The 21,358-nt window shown below is 41.1% G+C and overlaps 3 protein-coding genes across 6 annotated transcripts; 2 read left to right on the top strand and 1 right to left on the bottom strand.

The window, feature by feature from the left end:
* The first annotated feature begins 3,826 nt into the window (after positions 1-3,826).
* meltf (melanotransferrin) lies at positions 3,827-15,527 on the top strand. Its single transcript, XM_084065851.1, has 16 exons — positions 3,827-4,084; positions 4,683-4,837; positions 5,680-5,779; positions 7,032-7,217; positions 7,899-8,049; positions 8,260-8,327; positions 8,589-8,776; positions 9,732-9,897; positions 10,019-10,170; positions 10,566-10,662; positions 10,867-11,061; positions 11,426-11,579; positions 12,193-12,260; positions 12,407-12,591; positions 12,899-13,091; positions 13,290-15,527. The coding sequence occupies exons 1-16, from the start codon at positions 3,907-3,909 to the stop codon at positions 13,355-13,357; spliced, it is 2,304 nt and encodes a 767-aa protein (XP_083921977.1). The 5' UTR covers positions 3,827-3,906; the 3' UTR covers positions 13,358-15,527.
* A 76-nt stretch (positions 15,528-15,603) lies between these two features.
* Positions 15,604-17,985, bottom strand: LOC311051302 (protein NCBP2AS2-like). Of its 4 annotated transcripts, XR_014601399.1 has the most exons (3): positions 17,937-17,984; positions 17,345-17,815; positions 15,604-16,499 (listed from the first exon to the last, which is right to left on the bottom strand). XR_014601399.1 is itself a non-coding variant. In XM_084065853.1 (2 exons), the coding sequence occupies exon 2, from the start codon at positions 17,714-17,716 to the stop codon at positions 17,396-17,398; it is 321 nt and encodes a 106-aa protein (XP_083921979.1). In that variant the 5' UTR covers positions 17,717-17,815; positions 17,941-17,985; the 3' UTR covers positions 15,604-17,395. The 4 variants fall into 4 exon arrangements, 3 of the variants coding, with proteins under 3 accessions (XP_083921979.1, XP_083921978.1, XP_083921980.1); XM_084065853.1 differs by having other exon boundaries at positions 15,604-17,815; positions 17,941-17,985; XM_084065852.1 differs by having other exon boundaries at positions 15,604-17,815.
* Positions 17,986-18,509: 524 nt separating this feature from the next.
* Positions 18,510-20,895, top strand: fkbp2 (FKBP prolyl isomerase 2). Its single transcript, XM_084066453.1, has 3 exons — positions 18,510-18,887; positions 19,666-19,879; positions 20,397-20,895. The coding sequence occupies exons 1-2, from the start codon at positions 18,642-18,644 to the stop codon at positions 19,840-19,842; spliced, it is 423 nt and encodes a 140-aa protein (XP_083922579.1). The 5' UTR covers positions 18,510-18,641; the 3' UTR covers positions 19,843-19,879; positions 20,397-20,895.
* The last annotated feature ends 463 nt before the right edge of the window (positions 20,896-21,358 follow it).

The raw sequence follows: 21,358 nt of genomic DNA, 5'->3' as shown, positions 1-21,358 counted from the left end.
TGACAGGAACAAATAGTACTAGTAAAGGCATGAGGAAGAAAACCTAAACAGAGCACTGGTGTTGGATGTCAAGGAAAACAAATATATTTACCAAAAGGTCATGGTAACCTCCCTCTCTCATCTTTTTACATTTCCGAGCATCAAGATGATTGTCTAGTTTGGGTATTCATGATCTCATTCCACTGTAGGTTGATAAAGTAATGCTGATGTAGTAACTGTCCAGCCTCTTGTCACATGATTAAAACGGCTTAAGATATAGGTTCAAAGGTTCAGACTATCTTTCATCTCACTGGGTTCATGCAGTTCATGTACTGTTGTAGTACTCTGCTAATTAGAGATCGTGTCCTGCTGTAAATAGCAGTGATGCATGAAGATGATAAGAAAACACTATTATTTTTAAAGGCTGAAGTCAGGTATAATTTCAATCATTTTATAGATGACTTGGCTGCACACACATCCTATGAAGGTAATGTTCCACTTTATGGACTGGGGCTTCCTGTGCAAACATCCCTATTACCTTGTCACAGAGGCATAATGAAAAAGACTTGGAAGTGCAGAATATGCCGTTCTCACCTTTTGAGACCTGGCCCTCCTGTACAACACTTAGTGAATGAGTTCAATGTGAACAATCTGCCAAATAGGTTTAGAGTGGTATTTGATTTTCATTTGTATAAACAGAAGCGTATCGCTGCGCTGAAGCGTAAAACTAGGAAATGATGTGGATCTTGGGATCCACATCATTTCCTCCAATATGGATCTCGCACTTCATGTAAAAGTGAAAAATGAAAAGTTTATTATTATAACAAGATGTTTTCCACATTATAACGAGATGTTTTTCATGTAAGATACTGTATTTACATTGTATTATGACAACAATATACTACTTATCTTGTTATAAATAGTATATTAAGATTAATAAATTCTGCACACAGAATTTCCCGAAACACTAGCATACGGAGAAATGGAAAAGATTGAAGAATGTCAGTCCCTGCCTATACAATGCTCAATGCCCATTGTGCCATGTGTTTTCTAAATGTTATAGCAGATGGTATATTAGAGGATAGATAGATATTGTAACTATTTTATGTCTCAACTCTCCTTCCACAACAAAATTGTGACTTGAACTGCAAACGCTCATAGTTAAACCAAACATACTTATCAGGGTTCCTACACCTTTCCCATTTAAAAATTCCATACTTTTCCAGACTCAAATTTCCAGAATTAGTATAAAGTATCAATAGCTACATGTAGATGCGTACTGTATAGCCTACTATTATGTTGCCAAATAATTGCAAGATTGTAGCTATGTACAATGGCCTCATACAAATCAATTAAGGTCTGCTTTATAAATTAGAACTTCGTTGGCTATTTTTGAGAAGAAATGAGAAATTCCTTGAAAGCTGTTGAAAATGTTCGGATAGTTAAATCACTGATGATTTCTGCAAAGCAATATTCTTTATAGTTTTGTTGATCATGCTGTAACTTATCTTTCTCTCTCACATAAAGTATGTACTTCATAACCTGTACATACATCCAAGACCTTTGATTGGTGCCCGCCTGTACCTGGAGAGGATGTCTGGGCATACAGCCAACTAAGGGGCATGGATGTGATGTGTAGGTCAATGAGTTAATCTGAGTGGTTCACTCAATGTGTTCATAGCAAAAAAAAAAGAGAAGTTCCTTATAGCCTTATTAATATGTTTATGGTAGATTTGTGAAATCAATATTGTTTCAAATAGTTTATACATAAATATTGTTATGGTGTGGTGCTGTGGCATTTTTTCCCAACGCACTTCTGCAATGGACAGACCCCAGGCCATTTTCATTTGATAGCATTTGATTGGTTGATGCCACGCACAGTGACGCACTCCAGGTAAGACAGACAGAGTAGAAGAGAGAAAGACTAGGCATTTTACAGGCTCATCTGCTCCTCACATCTGTGTTATCAGTAAATAATATTTTAGGCGAGAAGTAAGCCATGCACTGGCCCGTATTGATTCATTTCGCATTTACCACAGCTAGCTTGCACTCGCTCACCGAGCGTCTCGCTCGGGCGCGCCTCTCATGGGGCTCAAGCCAGCTTCTGTTTGATTGATTGATTGATGTACTTTATTTAGTAAGACATGAGAACAACAGTACATGGAAGTACAAATTCACAATACGAGGTCTACTAAACTGGAAGACTCATTAAAGCACGTAGCTTGTTTCAAATGAGTTCCCCACGTACACAAATCATGATGACATATAAGAGACAGACAGATATACACACTACTATAGAATGTCATACAATCAGTTTACAGGTTGCTGGTATGAAGAGTGAAAAATATGTACAAAAGAAGAAAGAGAGAGGGGGGTAGGTAGGGGGGTGGGGTAGGTTAGGACTTGGACAGGGGCCATTTTTCAATTGCAGCCTCCTGAAGGTGTAACTTTAAGGCAGTTTTGAAAGTGAGTAGGGTTTTATTACATTTTTGATGAATAGCATGAGAACGAGTTCATTCCCTTTGTTGAGCCAAATCTGTGTTGAACATGATTTGTGGAGCTGCCTCTGGTGTTATGATCATGGACTTCATTAACATGTTGGAAGTATTTTGACAAATACAGGGGGATCCCAATGTTGTGGTGTATCTTGACCAGGCCCATAGCAAGTTGCTGTACTCTGTCCTCAACCCTAAGCCATCCAATCCTAGCAAAATGAGCAGGGGTTAGATGGGTTTTGTGATTGAGGCCAAGTAGTAGCCTTACATTTTACAAGTTTGTTTTGGGATGTTTGGAGACTTGTTTTTAAGGCCTTGGAGGTGTTGTGATACCATGTTGGTTTGCCTCCCTCCGTGATATAAAAAGTCAATAGAACCTAAAGTAAATGTTATCAGAACCTATTTTTGTTGTCTGTGTTTTGTGAAAGAGATCGATAGATAACTGAAGCTCCTATCATCTTACGTTTTTTTCTTTATGCTAAGCTCGGGCCCCTATTTCAGTCTGGGTTGCGACATTGAGAGTGCATGCGTGCGTGCGTGCGTGCGTGTAAGAAATAGACCAATAACAGTGAGCTACACACCTGTTGTGCATGCACACAGGATACACACTTTTTTATCCTAATATACAATAGAGAGTGGCGCACATGCGTGGCTGTTTGTGGGTCTAGGTGGTTCATACGGGTCCTCATGCTCTCTCTCTCTCAATACAAACTGATGGTCACTCGACCATGCTCTCTCCCTTCTCTCTCTCAACACAAACTGATGGTCACTCGACCATGCTCTCTCCGTCAAGACAACGGTACGTTTCGCTTTAGTTTTCGCCTCCGCGCACCGCTGTTGCAATGAACGTCTACATGCTACTAGACGAGAGCCCCGCGCCAGCGGCTAGACGGAAGGGTCAGGCAGCGAGTCGTTGCGAGTCGTTGTGAGCTTGTAGATCTGCTTTTTTCACAATATTTATCTGTGGAACCGAGTCAAACTAAATGTAATGCCTCAATTCCTACAAGTCCAAGTGCTTGTCAGGGTGGGGGGGGGGTCCCCAGTTCAAATATGATTATTTTGGGGGGTCCCCAGTTCAAAGTTTGGGGGGTTGCATCCTTGAAAAGGTTGAGAACCACTGGAGTAGAAGAGAGCACTGAGGAGAGGAGGGGAGCAAAAAGGAGGAGAGAAGAAGGGAGAGGTGAGTGAACTCCTGCTCGTCAAAGGACTTCTCTGTCCTGGCCTTGGCCCTGAGCCAGGTCCCACTTGCAGAGACGTGTCATGCCAGGTAGAAGCGGGTGGCACAGACGATGACTGTACTACTTTGAAAGCACGGCTACATCCACACAGAGTCAGAAATATAACTACAGTACAAGCGGGAGTCTCGTGATCCAGAAATTGCGTCACTTAGACAGTTGTGCTGTAGTATCCTGGAAGTGTACAGCTACTTTACATGTACAGGCGTGGCCTGGATGTGGAATCTTGGACTCTGGGGTCTTTGCACTTTGACACCAGCGGAAGGCATCCTGGTATAAAGGAGAGGAAAGGAGAAACGGGACCATTTCACCATCAGGATACCACCATGGCCACGTGGAGAGTGCTCGTTTCGCTACTATTAATATTACACGCAGGTAACAGAACTTTTATTACCACAATCGCTAACTTGCTGCAAAATGTCATAGTTTTTTCCCCGTTTTGTTTATTGTTTTTGCTGAATATGTTGTCTATTGTCACAGAACATTTGATGTCTGATTCTATGTTGTAATATACTATAAGGAATATAAGGAAAAGTTTTTTTTGTCACTGTTGGCAAAATGACCCAGGTACATTGTGCATGTACATACTCAAATTGCTACCGGTGTAATATGGCTGTGACATTATTCATTATTTATAATTATTATAATTTTAATCATTTGAATAATGATTTATAATTTAACATACAATCATAGCTTAGTTATCTAGTTATTATTACAAAGGTATTGGGTTAATGTTCTTAGTGATTACTTTTAGCAATTCAGAAAAGTACAAATATTTTGAAAATGACAGCAAAAAACATTGCAAAGAATTACGTACATATTCTAATGTGATTACCAATTCATAGCATAGCATGGTTTTTGCTTCTTTTTTTTTTTTTTTTACATCTTCTCTGTTTCTCGTTATGTCTCTTGCTCCTTTCTATATACTGTATACTACTAACTATTCCTTTTCCTCTGCCTCTCCCTCGCCCAGTCTCTGGTCAGAAGAACATCAAATGGTGTACCATCTCAGACTTTGAGCAGAGAAAATGTGAGGCCATGGCACAGTCTTTTTCAGCCGTATCCATCCGTCCCACCATCAGCTGTGTCAATGGAGTGAATGTTCAAGGCTGCGTTCAGAAACTGCAGGTCAGTTTTGAACTTGTGAAAACATACTGTGTGAATGTCAAAACTATTGGCATCAAGTTGCAAATTCTCTCCATGTATGTAATCTTAATGGCTGAGCCACATAATTCTTTCAGGGCCAATAGCACAAGCTTTGATCATTTGGACAGAAACCAGGCAACAGAGAAAACCCAAGTCAATAGACTTGGAAAATAGGTTATGCACTATGAACAGCAGCATATATGTAGGTCGAAGTGGCTTATATTTGGTAGGGTGTCTACTCCCTTTACAATGCGCTAGACTCCGGGAGGGGGATTGCTGAGGTGGAGCGCCACCTACTGTCAGGTTCCACTATTGACCACACATCTTAGTTACCCAAGCCATTGTGTATCAAAAGCAAGCGCTCTACCGACAGAGCTATCAAGGCACTGTTAACAAGCATGACCCTTGTTAATAGATGACCAATTGATCAGCACTGGACAGCATGATGTTCAAAAGGTGCATTCATCACAGAGCATTTTACAACACATGGGACTTTTAACTCTGGACTGAGAAAACGATAGTGTTGCCTAGAGAATGTGAACTTTAGGGTTCTGAAACTTGTAGAGGTTACATCAGTAACTGAGGCACCAAATTCTAAATACTTAATTCTTCATTTTAAATACTTATGGATATTATTTATTCAGACCCCCATAAGAATAAACTGCTCCTGATTGCTCAGAATATGTCCATTTGGGGACAGTAACACTAGGAACAGAACACATTGCTTGTCCCAGAGCTGTCTTATGTGATCATGTTTTGCCAAGCCCACAATGTCTGTGGCCATATTTAAACATTTGCATGTCTGCTCTATGTTGTTCCTTCAGAGAAATGAAGCAGATGCATTATCCATGTCCACATCTGACATCTATGCTGAGGGAAAGACTGTTCCCCTTAAAATGGCTGCTGGAGAATCAACCAATGATGGTAAGACTACAATCAGTAAAAGAGAAATATGACACATTGTCACCCTATTGATTCATTGATTGTTCTAGAGCTGCAGTTAATCAAATGTGAAGAGAGCTCAGCAAAAGACATATGGTATAGCCTAAAGTTAGAGGGCTGACCGTGTAACCTGAACGCCACTCACTGCAAGGGGAATGAAGTGTGGAACAAGTGCGGCTTAGCTCAGTGTATGGCTGTTTAGTTTTAGTTTTTACTTTTAGTTGATTTGTTTTATTTTTTATCAGGGACCATATAAAAAATACATTAATCTTAAACAAAGATAATTATGCTTTGTACCAGATTTTTCTACTAGTGAATTTCAATCTGTAGTCCCACAGATGGACTGTAGTACTAGTCACACATGGCTGTGTTAGTACTGTGAATTGTGTATTAATGTACATACTTTAAGCTCCTCTCTAGCAACTACTGTCCTATAATTTGTTCTTGTTAATTGCTTATTCAGGGATCAAATGAGCCCAATCCTGTCAACCAGTGCATCCACTCCTTTGCAATGAGAGTGTGATGTCATTGCATATTGGTGTGTAAAGGGTCACTAGTTTAAGTACGGTTCAATGCCTCAACTTGGCAGGAGCTGAAGATAGTCCTGCTGACACTAGGACTTCTGTATCAAGTCAGTAGAACTGGAACCTAGCACTCTATCAGTCTTATCTGATGGCTCTTTTTTATTGGGAATAATCACCTTTAAACAGAGATGGAAAAAGAGTGAGAGAGATATGGAGCGACCTTATCATTAGAATTATATTGCTGACTGATAATTAGTAGACCATGCAGCTGTTCTCTGATCCAGTATTTTGAAAATACGGTATTAACAGTAGCCTGGTAAACCCCCCTGTCTCCGGAAAAATGTGTCGCAAGCTTCTTCCATTTGACGGTGTCAGGTTATATTAACAGGTGTTGTCACACAATCTATCATAACTTCTAACAATAAACAAATCATCAGAAATCCCAGTTCTAACTTTAACCGTAGACCAGGGTTGATAAAATTGTCATAGTTTACAGTATGTTATGACACTTGAATAATTTGCTGGTACATCACACAAAAAGTGACAAGCTTCCCTTGTCCATGTATCTATATTTTATATATTATACACAGCATTATCAAGCCTGATTCATAATATTTTAGCCAAAAAAACAATGTGTTGACTTCCACACATACTTGTATGTTACAGTTTTGTGTCTCTAACCTCCAACACTTGGTTTGTTCCTGATTCAGATACAGGTACGCAGTATTACGCCCTTGCTGTGGTGAAAAAGGCGAACGCTGGCATCAACATCAACAACCTGGCTGGGAAGAAGAGCTGCCACACTGGGAAAGGCAGAACCGCTGGTTGGAACATGCCCTTAGGATACCTTATAGATCAGGGCATGATGTCTGTAATGGGCTGCAACGTTGAACAGAGTAAGAAATGTGTAAACATGACAAACGTACATACACACATGCACACATCTACAGTGGGAGGGAAATTAGATGAGGTGGAAAATGGATTTCTTGACTTCCGTTACACCAGTAAATCACAACTGCATTACACATATAAGACGCTCCAGAAAAACGAAAGAAATATGTGAAACATGCAGAAATATGGGAAACATGCGAAAATTTGTGAAACATGCGAAAGGTTACAAAATATGCAAAAAATGCGAAATATGTGAAACATTGCAAAATATACGGAAATATGTGAAAGTATTATGCAATGCGATGCGCATATTATGTGATGCAATGCGGCCTTTTGGAAATAAAGTGACCCCTGCATAATTATGCGCATAATCGCGTAATATTCAAATTGTACACATGCATACATATGTGTGTGCATGCGCATAACGAGTGCACATACACAAATACCAAGTTGGCAAATACATATTCATACACCCACTGGCTGATACATAATACATACTTTACCTCTCCTCAAAACATATCCATTCATGCCTGTGTGTGTGTGTGTGTGTGTGTGTGTGTGTGTGTGTGTGTGTGTGTGTGTGTGTGTGTGTGTGTGTGTGTGTGTGTGTGTGTGTGTGTGTGTGTGTGTGTGTGTGTGTGTGTGTGTTCGTGTGTGTGTGCGTGCGCGTGTGCGTGCGTGATCAGGCGTCGCAGATTTCTTCAACGCTAGCTGTATCCCCGGGGCCACAGCCGACCCGCCATCTCTGTGTCAACTGTGCATAGGAGATGTGAATGATCAGAACAAATGTGATTACAGCGACAAGGAGCGATACTTTTCTTATGCGGGGGCCTTCAGGTAGACATCTGAATCCCTTCATACACTCACCGATATCACCTCCTTGTTTTCTTTTGTTAAACATGTCACAGGAACAGTCTTGGACAGCTACAGTATATGTGAACATAGTGATAGTTACACTGACTGTTTCTGACCACACAGACTTGCTTGCCTGTTTGGGATCAATGTACTTTGTTAACTGGCTCTGCTTACTGGCTTCTCTCTGTTCAGGTGTCTTGCTGAGGGTGCAGGAGATGTGGCTTTCATCAAGGAAACAACTGTCTTTGAGAACACAGATGGTAACTAAGTAACTTGTTTTGTTAGCTGCCAATTATGTTTCAGTCTAGTTCAGTGGTTCTCAAACATTTTAATTTCAAGGACCCCCATCTCTGAGATGGAAACCTGAGGGTCCCTGGAACCCAATTTAAGAACCACTAGTCTAGTTAGTTGATGGTTTACCGCAGGCCTATGTGTTACCTATTCACCTGCAGTCATTCATTGAAAATATGGCCTAATTAGATACAGCAGGTGTTGGTTAATTAGTCTTTCTTATTCACTAGGCAAAGGTCCGCCGGAGTGGGCAGCAGCTCTGAAGTCTTCAGACTATGAGCTGTTGTGTCGTGATGGGACCAAGGCTCCTGTAACTGACTGGCGCCGATGCCACATGGTCCGTGTCCCAAGACGTGGCATTGTAGTCCGTGACGGCATCACGCCCTCCGTGGTTTACAACATGCTGAATGAGGGGCAGGTATGTCTCAGCACCAGAAACCTTTTAACCACTTTAAGCCCTATACAATTTACTGTACTACGAATAGCGAACATAGACAATCTATGACCTCACAACGCACCTCGATGCAACGTTTTATGAGTTTATAGTTCTTCTATTTATTTTCTTCTTTTTTTTAAATTTTGAATTTGTTTGCCTACAAAGTCATGCCCAAAATAGGGTTGAAAGTTTTTAAATGGGAAAGAGTCAACTCCAAAAGAGTTTTTTAATTCCTTTTTGAGTATGTTTACCTAAATGTGATTTATTGGGCATATTTTGACAGTCATGCTAATAAAGAATCTTGAATGTATGTAAATTGACACATCACAGTATCAAGGCGACATCAGCAGCACACACTTTGGCATCAAGGAGCTCCCTGTGGCCCTACACAATGTTACTTGCTTGGTTAAATGTAGTTGCAAGTTAACTTTGTCTGCTTAAGTTAAGTGCTGTCAGTTAACTATTTTTCATAAAACAACAGTTATAACTGAACACCAAAAAGAACAGATTTTCAACAAAACAAAAAGTATATAGTATATAAAAAGACAGCGACACTGTTGTAGGATAAATTAGCATTAAAACCCTCTGGCGTCTAGCATTTTGTTTTAAAGTACAAAATGACTATCCTTTTTCGTCAGGGCTGGTATCGCCGACTTTAAAAGCTGCAAACCGTAAGTTTTATGTCCCAATGCGGGAGACCAAATATCTACCGCTCATCAAGAGGCAATCCCTGCTTGTCCAGGGTAGATATTGCACAGTAGTCCTACCCAACACCAGGGTCTACATTTCTCATACACAAAAGCATTGCATGGATAGTAAGTACAAAATTAACCTGTAGGGGTGTTCAATTTTTCTGTGTAGTATCTTGTTGTCAAGACACATGCAGCCAAGGTGTGAGACTGACCGACTGAATCTGTTTTCTTGCTTTTTGTCGCAGCTGAAGTCAGACTTCCCAATCTTCTCATCAACGGCATATGGTGGCGGAACTGTGCTCTTCTCTAATTCAACCACTAAGTTCCTGAAGGCAGAGTCAGAGGATCCCATGGTCTGGATGGGCAAACCGTATTCTAATGCCCTGAGAGCCATGGACTGTGACCCCTCAGGTAATATAACTGCATAGCTATCAATCGCTTAGTCTGTCTGTCTGTCTGTCTGTCTGTTTGTTTGCCTGTCTCATGACCTCCATTTTTCCTTGTTTGTGTATGTGTGTGTTTGTGTGAGCAGAGATCCCAACCAGCCTGCGATGGTGTGTGTTGTCCAGCAGTGAGCAGAATAAGTGTGTGGATATGAGTACGGCATTCGCGACTAAAGGTCTGCGACCATCCATCCAGTGTATCCAAGGAGACTCTCACACCGACTGCATGAGGAGAATCCAGGTAAGAGCCAACATAATCATATGATAATAATCACTGAATCACTTTTAGAAATGAGACTTATGACCACAGAAAATTTGTTTTGGATATATATTCAAATAAAATGTATATCCAGTCTATGTCACTACATCTACAAAGCAACTACACGTCTATAGATCAACTGAAGTCTACTCAGACTCAGTTTGAGGTGTACTATGTATAAACCAACCAACAACCATAACTACTGTTTTGACAAGAACAAGAATAAAGGTTTAAAATGTGTGTGTGTGTGTGTGTGTGTGTGTGTGTGTGTGTGTGTGTGTGTGTGTGTGTGTGTGTGTGTGTGTGTGTGTGTGTGTGTGTGTGTGTGTGTGTGTGTGTGTGTGTGTGTGTGTGTGTGTGTGTGTGTGTGTGTGTAGAACAAGGAAGCTGATGCCATCACTCTGGATGGAGGTGACATATACACAGCTGGCAAAGTTTACGGCCTGGCCCCTGCCACAGGAGAGAGCTACACTGGTGAGGGAGGACTTTTGGTCTGAGTCTATGTTTTCAAGACCTTGAAACACAATCAAGCATGGCCTATACTTGATTGTGTTTCAAGGTCTTGACAACATAACAGTGTATATAGAAGCATCCTCTGCAGCCATGTGTAAAAAATAAAAAAGCAGCAATAACAGCAAATGTCTCATGTCAAATGTCAACACCTCTCCGTCTCTACAGCGGAGGCTGATGGTTCCATCTACTATGCGATTGCTGTGGTGAAGAAGAGTAACCGTGACATCCAACGCCTGGAGGATCTGCGCGGCAGGTCCTCCTGTCACACCGGCTACGGCCGCACAGCTGGATGGAACATTCCCATAGCAACACTGATGGAGCAAGGCCTGATCAGACCCGAGCAATGTCAGATACCCCAAGGTGAGTGGTTTGTGTGTCTCTTCTCCGTCTTGGTGTACAAACCGAGCTGGAGTATTCTGTTAAATTCATTCCTTTGAAATACTACACAGAGAAAGAGCTTGTGTTCTGCAATTGTTAGCGTGGATATCTATCATGTTATCAAACATAGGATTAACAGTTAGAGGCTCTGAACAAATTGCTTTTGAAAGATGCAGAGATAACTGCAAAAACTGTAGTTTTGTTTATAACGAATAAAAAGCAACCACAACCTTTTCATTTTTACACTGTTGTACACAGTGCAAACCCTACCTGGAGACACCAAATCCCAACATAAACTCTGTCCCAGTGTTTAACTACTTGTTTTTTTGTTTCCCATGGTGCCTAGCGGCGGGACAGTTCTTCAAGCAGAGCTGTGCGCCAGGTGCCAATCAAGATGGTTTCCCAGCCAACCTCTGTGGCCTGTGTGTGGGAGATTCTTCAGGAGAGAACAAATGTGTAAAGGGAAAGGACCTGTATGAGGGATACACCGGAGCTTTCAGGTAGGCTATTATAATGCCCACAAAAACAGGGGATAAGAACCTGTGACATAGATAGAAAAGGAGTTGGATGTTTTACATGTTGATTTGCATGGTTAGTTTCCCTACATGCTTCAAAAAATCCATCCGACGTAAGAACTTTCTTTTGATGGTCTGTCAGATAAAAGTTCTTATTGACAAGTGTCCCTTCATACTCCCTTTCTTGTTTTGACGGGTAGACACCGTCTCCCTCTGGTTCTGAAGGCTAGTTCCCGCTCACTCTGTAATGTGACTTCCTGCAAAACAGCTCTGGTAGAAGAACTATGGGGAACGCCCACCCAACTTCTGACCAATCTCTCATGCAGAGCTATCAAGACCGAATACCAGTGAACATGTGTTTGCATCTGGGTAAAATTATGAATATTCATTCATGACTTTGTGTGGTATAGATTTGTATTTACAGTCTTGACCCTAGTGAACTACTCTACTACTCTATATCCTCATATAACATTTCCATTAAATGGAAGTAATTATTACAGGTTTTACGCCCCCTACCCCCCCCCCCCCCCCCCCTCTCTCTCTATGTATATATGTAAATTATATATATATATATATCCTATTGTGTCTGTCTGTCCAGGTGTCTGGCTAAAGGAGAAGGAGAGGTGGCTTTCATCAAACAGACCACTGTCTTTGAAAACACTGACGGTGAGATACCATCAGTATATATATATAATTATATATACTGTATATAATATACTGTATACTGTGTGTGCGTGTTTGCGCGCACGCGTGTGTGCGTTTTTGTCCTTGTGGCACGGCAAAATAAAGAATTTCTTTCTCTCTCTGTGTAGGTAAGGGTGACTCGTGGGCTACGGGTCTGCTGTCAACTGATTTCCAGCTGCTGTGTTCCCAGGGCAGCAGGGCTGAGGTCACCCAGTATAAACACTGTAACCTGGCCAGGGTCCCCTCCCACGCTGTAATGGTACGGCCTGACACCAACATGCACGCTGTCTATGGACTACTGGACGCCGCACAGGTAGGGAGGGGGAACGCATGGAGGGATGGAGAATTTGTGCTACTGATTTGCAACTTCTAAGGATTTAGTTGGCTTTTTTTTTTTTTTCTTGATAAAATGTTCCATTCTTTCTAATGCACTCACTGCATACAGAAGCACAAGTTCATACACATGGGAGGATTGGGAGCGTATTATTACATTTCTTGAAATACACCTATGTTCACTCATTAGTTTTGATGCTTTTAATGATGTTGACATCCTCTTGGTGTCTCTGTCTTGCTTTCTCTCTCTCTGTCTTACTGCTATCCCACCCCTTACCCTTCTGTAGAAGCATTTCAGCAGTGATACTGGTTCAGCATTCAAGATGTTTGACTCGTCAGCTTATGAAGGCACCGATCTCGTCTTCAAAGATTCAACTGTCCGTCTAGTGGGCGTAGCTGACAGGAAGACCTACGAGGAGTGGCTGGGACAGGGCTACGTAGACTCCCTGGTCATGATGGAGTGTAATTCAACTACTGCAGGTAAAACACACACATGCACACACACTGTATATACCGTACCAACGCACATAACTGCATTATTTAAAAAATGAAGACCACCATAGCGAGCGGAAATAAATATAAATACGTTAGAGCTTGCATAAAAAGCAGTGTATAATGCTGTACTCTACTGTATATTAGTCATTTGTCTCACTCTATCTCTCATCTCTGTCTGTACAGTGATGTCCTCTGTGTGGCTGCTTTTGGTGGCTCTGCTCAGCTCCATGTTGGCCAATTCCTGGATGTAGACACACACACACACACACACACACACACACACACACACACACACACACACACACACACACACACACACACACACACACACACACACACACACACACACACACACACACACACACACACACACACACACACACACACACACACACACACACACACACACACACACACACGGAGAGAGAGAGACACGCCATACCTCAGTCTCTCTCCTTCTATCGTTTTTCTTCTCTTCCTCGACCTTCCTCCCTCTTTTCCTGTAGTCTATAGTCACCCCATCCCCTTTCCTCCTTCCCTCCCTGTCTGATCTACCAAACCCCAAACACCGGTCATCACACAGACAGACCTTCTCTAACTGCTGTCCCTGATTATCCGTGTACATCTTATCGTGTATAATGATTTACCTGCTTGTGTGTTCGATTAATATAGAGGACACCATGTTGAAAGCTGCCTATGGGTTTATATAACCTAGTCAATGGGAAATGAGGAGGGTGCCACTGCCATTTTGTTTACTGAGGGTGAGCTGCCATATCAGTGCATATGCTGCCACCTTGTTACATTATTCTGTGGCTGTGAGGGTGAGCTGCCATATCAGAGCATATGCTGCCACCTGTTACATTATAGTTTTCACTGTGTAAGCTCTGCTGCCACTGTCTCTGTGAATACTACTAATAGACATGGGTCTTCCTTTGGTGTAGGCCATGTTTCTAGAATCGGCTAATGCCATATCAGTGAATATGCACTAGTGTTGCACACCACACAGAGTTGTGCTGGGAGTTTAGAGAGTGACTGAGCGACTGCCCATGGGCTGTATGTTTCACATGTTCTCCTCAAAGGTTGGATACAAAGAAAGAAATGCCCTTAAAATCTATCATCTTTCTCTCCCTTGTGCTTAGATGGTAACATGTTATTATAGTGTTGTATAATTCCAAATGTATCTATAGCTGATTTGTAGCCTATTTATTTTATATTTTGAGGGTAATCTTGTGCTTTTGAGTACCAAGAGCACCTACAGTAGAAGGGATTTTGTCACAGATACCATCTGTTGTCATTTTGCAGCACTGCAAGCATTTTGTTTAATCCCATTGGGAACACAAATTGCCACATACACATACAATGATCCATTGGTCACAAGTTCCATCGGTTTGGGGAGAACATGGAGACAACATTCTGTAGCTTCTTTTGGAGTGTCTTCATTTGTTAATGGTTGAAAGTGAATAGACATTCAAACTGAAGACCTTTAAAAGAAAATCACTGTTGTAGAGCTCAGTTTCATTCAGTTACAATAGCTTCAAAAACATAGATTTTCTTTTATTATAAATGTGCTAGCCCCATATCCAAAATGAACAAATACACTATAACTAGAAAATGTATTGACTTTTGGATGGCTTAAACTTGAAATGATTAGGAAATGTAAAGTTTGACTTGAATAAAAAACACAATGAAGACTATTGTCTTTTACCAGAATACCAGGATTTGAAATCTATGTTAATATCCAGTAAAATGTAAGAATATCAAGAATATCTATATAAAACATAAACCAATAATACCAGTGCCTGACATACGGTATCTACTTCCTGCTGCTAGATGCTTTTTCCTTTTGCTGCAATATTTAGAACTTTGTTGTTGATTGGGTGTGTATTTCATTTATTGAGAGACTTATTTTTATATGAAGTTCAGATGCCATATCAGTGTATATGTACTGACTCATGTTGTCAGAAACGAATTCTAATGACACTAATAGAGGCTATGAAATGATGAAGATGTAACTAATGTTAAGTTCCCAGGCTACATGAAATTGCCTATTGTGCACTGTTTTCTATTCTTTTCAAATAAAGTTATTCACTAGTACATACTGTATTGTTCTCATGTTGTTAATGAAATGAACAGAAGTATAGCAGGATATTGCTTACTGATCACTCCCTATTTAAGGGATCATGCAAACTTCTTTTCTCATACACTGTATATATTGTTCCAAACAAAATACAATGTCTCTATCCTTGGGACCCAGGCCTGTTACAACCAGTACTGGTGGGAACCAATCTTTGACCCTGACATAGGCTCATTAAAATACACTACTCATAAAATACACTACTCATGCTGATGGATCACTGCGTGACCTCAGAACGAGTCCTTGAACTTGTGTATGGACTTAGGAAAGTACTCTCGCCACTTTATCTTCACTTCAATTTCCGGAAGGTTTTATCTTACAGCCCACTACAGCATTGACCTGAGGTGAACTGATCCTGCAGTTGTAAAAATGTTATTGCTTTGCATGATACCATTGTGTATTCGACTCCACTCCTTCAATCTGTTAACGCATATTGGGTAATTTTCAAGTTACATAAGGATGAACTCTGCACAAACCAGACCACAGGTCAGAGTTTGAAGTGCAATGTTTCCGTCCTTGGATTGACTGAATGAACAATGAAACAAACATGCATGTCATTTGTTGCACAGACCTATAGAAGAAAAACTATTCAGCTATATATTGTTTTTACTTGTTTGTATTATCAGTTTTATATGATCTTTGTTTATACGGTCACAGTGAGCAAACACGACGACCACACACACGACAGCACCTGTTTAACACAAAATAAATCAGACAAATCTCATTTATGGACAATAAATGTTTTCTGTACTAATCAAATTGCAAAAACATACTGAATCATAAATAATCCCTTGACACAATTTGAAGGCATTAGTGGAGAATATGGGACTTTCTTTACACTTTGTGAGACAAGAAACATTTTCTGCTTTTCAAACAGAGATACAATATAAATCTGGTCTAGCATTTGTTTTCCACACAGTGGTTGGGATCCAACACTACACTGTTGTTTAGTGTGAAATACTTGCCTGTTACAGGACATTTTGGATTTCCCTGAGACTTCAATATAGCCTACTAACCAAATCAGTGTAAATTGATGCCAATATCCAACTTTGAAACAGCTTAATATCTTTTTTCATGTTGTGACATCCCGCCTAGGTCATCAATCAGTCCAGTCTGAGAGATTGTAAAATACAGATATATATTACAAAATGATGGGGTCTTGGTTTTTCTTTTAATCCAGTGGAGATAATTCATTTTCAGTCACATCAGATGTCCATAGGCCAGGGGTCTTCAACGTTTTTCAGGCCAAGGACCTGACCCTTAGCAGAGAGAGAGATGAAGCAGCGTGAGGCGTTGTGAGCTTGTAGATCTGCTATTTTTGGCTAATGTTCCTCTCAGAATAGATGCTATAGGGTTGAAGTGGTCAATGTAAAAAAAAAAAAAAAAAGTTCCTGTCACACTAAGATTTGGCAGCACCCCTGTAGTAACTCTGAGGACCCCCTAGGGGTCCCGGACCCCTGGTTGAAGACCCCTGCCATAGGCCATACATTCACAGAGCTCCCCATTTCTTGATCTCCCTGGAGCCGTCCTTCCACCCATCCTTGACTTCTTTAACAAACGTCCCTTTGACTCTTGAGACGAGTCCCAAAGTCACCTGTGTCCCCGTGCTGAGACGTCTTTTGGGCAGAGGTGTAAAGTAAGTACATTTACTCAAGTACTGTACTTAAGTACAATTGAGGTATTTTTTTACTTTACTTGAGTATTTCCAATTTTCTGTACTTTTACTTCTACTCCACTACATCATAGAGACAAATAGTGTACTTTTACTCCACTATTATTTGAAAGATTTGTAGATTTGGATTATTACAAAACATACATTAACCACTTCAGCCCTATATACATTTCGGCCATTTGAAAATAGCCAATCTACAAGCTCAATCTCGTCGCATTGTGAGCTTGTAGATCTGCTATTTTCAAAAGATGGTTATACATTTGAAAATGTGTGAAAAGGGACATTCTGCTTTCTGCATAATGAGTATCTACTTTTGATACCAATACGTTTGTAATTTTACTCAAGTAAAGTTTGAATTCTGGACTTTTACTAGTAACAGAGTACTATACATTGCAGTATTGATACTTTTGCTTAAGTACAAAATGTGAGTACTTTAGCCACCACTGATCAGATGTCCATAGGCCATACATCCACATAATCTCCTCATTTCTTGATCTCCCTGGAGCCATCCTTCCACCCATCCTTGACTTCTTTAACAAACGTCTCTTTGACTCTCTGGAAACGAGTCCCCAAGTCACCCATCATGTCCCCGTGCTGCTGAGTGGTCTTCTGGGCTTCCTCTCGAACGGTCCGCATCGTATCTGATCTCAGGACCCGCTCCGAGGCGTCCCTGCCGGCTATCTGAGCCTTGGTGAGGGCGTACGCGGTGATCTGGGCCGCCCTGCGGATCGGACGCGAGTCGGCCAACTTCTCGATGATCCGAGGGTTGTTGAGGAGACTGAATAACATACGAATGATGGCCATTTTCACCCCCCGGGTTTTGTATGAAGTCGTTAGGATAAGTTCGTGTTTGTCTGGCAGGTGGCCCCGATCAGGACTCAGGAATAACGTAAGTCTTTCCTCCTGAAAATGACAAAGACATGACATTACCCAATGTACAGATGATAATATGTATTGACTTGGTCTCTGATCGATTTTTGTCAAATGAAAAAAAGACGAAGAAGGACATTTAATGTACACTTACTTACGTGCTTGGTGGGGGTGACCGCTACCGACGGGTTGACATAACAATGTTTCACTCCGGGAGTATTTTGGAGCTGGACCGCGTTGCCATGTCGGCTTATTATAAGCGACTTTGGGCTTCTTTTTCTGTAAAGTTGCTTGTAAATATTGGTGGTTGCGGTTTTTTGGGCTTAATTGTTTCCTAATGTTGTTTAAACCAGTGGCTCTCAAACATTTTCATGTCAAGGACATAATATAGTTTTATTAATTATAATTCATATGTATTTGTCCACACGGACCCCCATCTGAAAACTGTTTTGTGCCAGATTTGTGTTCAAATGTTTTAAAACATATATATATTTAAACAAATATTTTTTTCCCCAAGATTAAAGTAAATTAATAGCAGATCTACAAGTTCACAACGCGTCGCATTGCGATCGGCTATTTTCAAATAGCTGATGAATATAGATTTGAATCGCTTATGTCATGTGGCATAAGTCGCTTCTTTTGGCCTTGTTTTCATAGAACCGGTTGCTTGTTTCTCTCGCAAAACCTGGCAACACTGCAACCGACCTACATCCGTTTTCAGGCCAAACATCCGAGTAGTCACTTCCTTTTCTCGCTCACTCAAAGCTCGTGTAGTAATCGTGCCGTGTATCGAGATCATAAATCAAACCCCAAAACATCCATCCATCCTACTAAAAGTAACGTCTACACTGTAGCAACAATGCGGGTGGGTTTACTGCTCGCCGTGACGTTGGCGTCGCTCCTCGGGCCGCTGGCCGTCAGCGGAGGGGCCGACAAGAAAAAGCTGCAGATCGGCATCAAGAAGCGAGTGGACAACTGTCCCGTCAAGTCCCGTAAAGGAGACGTGCTGAACATGCACTACACGGGCAAGCTGGAGGACGGCACGGAATTCGACAGCAGCGTGCCGAGGAACCAGCCCTTCACCTTCACGCTGGGGACGGGCCAGGTGCAGTGTTGTTGCTAGCCTTGGATCAAGACTAAATATGTGTTTTATTGAGTCTTGACTTTTACTTTCGTATCTACGATAGTCTTGGCTAGCACCCTGGACTGGTAAAGCCCGTACTTCTCCGTACATGTACAAAACAATATATATATATAAGGTGCTCCCCCGGTTGCCCCAAATGTTAACTCGCGCTGCGGAGTCTTTGTGCAGTGTATTAGTCCGTATTTTTCAATAAAGGAGTGTCTTAATCCCGTCTGTGGCCGACCACCATCCCCCCCTCGTTTACTTCCTATTTAGATTCAGTGTAATTCCGGCTTTCACCGGATGCGCCCCGTCACTACCGCCCATTGAGGAATACAGGGGATTTGGTAAATGGTAAATGGTGCATTTATATAGCGCTTCTATCCGAAGTGCTTTACATTGATTGTGCCACACAGATTTCCCACACAGACGGGATTAAAACACATATCTATTGAAAAAGACGGACTAATACATTACACAAAGACTCCGAAGGGTGAGTTAACATTTGGGGCAACCGGGAAAGCATCTTATATATATTTTTTTGTACATGTACGGAGAGGTACGGGCTTTACTGGTGAAAGTGCAGGACGTGCATTAGGAGTGCATTGGGGGGTGCTAGCTAAGACTATCGTAGATATAAAAATGTCTAAATCTAGCTTGCCTTGTAGATCGTCTATTTTCAAATAGCCATAGCCTAGTCGCTTGTTTTCATAGACCTTGGTTGCTTACTTTTCTCTCACAATCTGGCAACACTGGGCAGGTGATCAAAGGCTGGGACCAGGGCCTGCTGGGGATGTGCGAGGGAGAGAAGAGGAAGCTGGTCATCCCCTCAGAGCTGGGCTACGGAGACAGAGGTGCTCCTCCCAAGATCCCCGGAGGAGCCACGCTCATCTTCGAAGTGGAACTGCTCAGCATCGAGAGGAGATCAGACCTCTGATGACGAAGAGCATTGTTGGCAAGACTACTTCAAAAATGTAATTGATAAGAAAAAGAAAGATATTATCTTCTATTAGTCATCATGTGATGTGGAAAAGGCATGTGGACAGTTCTATAGTAGTACCCTAGCTCTGGTCCATAGAAGGAGAACTCCTTCTATGACCAGAGCTAGTAGTACCCTGCTATAGAATTTATATATTACCCTAATCTGATCACTTTCAGCGAGTTTTGGATTGTTTAGAATTAGATTACTTTGCTATAAAAAAGAAAGTTGTGATTGAGAATATAATAATTTAGACGATATTTATGAACATGAATACATTTTAGCTGAAGCTAAAAACCAGACAAAGACTCTTAACATACAGTATGTGGACCATGTGTTCATGTCATGACTCTTTTTCTTTCACCACCTTACATTTGACCTACTTCTTGGTGTCTGAATATAGTAGAGATTGATCTGGATCTACTCCAGAGTTTAAGTAGTTTGAAAGTAGTATATTCTATGTTGTACACTGTACAGCATGCTCTTTCAACTGTGTACTAATTGTCTTTCAGATTCCATGAGGTGCTGGGAGTACATGAACCTCTGAAGTCTCCTATCTGGGAATGGAGTTTGGCATTCCTCGCTGAACTACTGTTCCCCCCACTACTGGCTTTGCTTTTGATTTCTGATTTACTGGATGGATGATTTTATTTACATTTTTTTTAAATTTGGTAAACTTGAGATATTGATACAAGAACTGACTGTAAACCCAAGCTAAACATGAGTACAAGTGACATACTTACCAGCCATTCTGAAGCTGTTACTACATTTTCCTGGTGATCATTGCTAACCCTTCCCTTTACATTAAATTTAAGTAGGCATAATTGTTTTCACTGTCAATGATTTATTTTTAAAAGCGGGTACATTTGTATACATCTTTTGCACAAATGCTTTATATTGGATTTGTAAAGGCAAGGAGTGCACTCAAGCAGGTGACAGGATTGGTGTCAGTTGTTCACTGTTCAGTTAAGAATGAATTATAATAAAATAATTGGCCTTATGGGAACATTAGCTGTAATAGTTGTATGTTTATTTCAGCAAAAGGAAAACCCTTTGACATTGTTTTAGTTTTTCTGTGTTTGACAAATGTATGTCACAAGCTCCTATATGTATGCGTTTGCTATATATTGGAACGGCGTCACACCACATTCCTCACATGGCTCCTTCCATTTGATCACCCCAATAAGTGGGAATTACAGTGACGTGTTTACACTTTCCAATTGGCTCGCTAACCAACATTTTGCAGCTTGGACACACGACACATACCACTCACAATCAATACGTCACAATAGAGGACATTTTGTCTAGAGTGGCTGACAGGGAGAGAAGGGCCAGCATGAAGTACATTTTTGCAGGGACGCTTTAATATTGATGGATGCACATTGGCTGTAACCTATCAATGTGAGTTTCTACCACTGAAGCACAGTGTTTCCTCAGTGTTTACTGTTTATTTAACTGTGTATAAATGGTACAT

Source organism: Gymnoscopelus microlampas, assembly GCF_963454915.1.
Source record: "Gymnoscopelus microlampas genome assembly, chromosome: 9".
NCBI classification, from domain to species: domain Eukaryota; kingdom Metazoa; phylum Chordata; class Actinopteri; order Myctophiformes; family Myctophidae; genus Gymnoscopelus; species Gymnoscopelus microlampas.
This window is presented reverse-complemented; position numbering and strand designations above follow the sequence as displayed.

Coding starts and splice junctions, on each gene's coding strand:
- meltf (XM_084065851.1), top strand. CDS start 3,907: ATGTACAGGCGTGGCCTGGATGTGGAATCTTGGACTCTGGGGTCTTTG. Junction 8,328..8,588: donor TGTCTTTGAGAACACAGATG/GTAACTAAGTAA, acceptor CTTATTCACTAG/GCAAAGGTCCGCCGGAGTGG. Junction 13,092..13,289: donor GTGTAATTCAACTACTGCAG/GTAAAACACACA, acceptor CTGTCTGTACAG/TGATGTCCTCTGTGTGGCTG.
- LOC311051302 (XM_084065853.1), bottom strand. CDS start 17,716: ATGGCCATCATTCGTATGTTATTCAGTCTCCTCAACAACCCTCGGATC.
- fkbp2 (XM_084066453.1), top strand. CDS start 18,642: ATGCGGGTGGGTTTACTGCTCGCCGTGACGTTGGCGTCGCTCCTCGGG. Junction 18,888..19,665: donor TCACGCTGGGGACGGGCCAG/GTGCAGTGTTGT, acceptor AACACTGGGCAG/GTGATCAAAGGCTGGGACCA.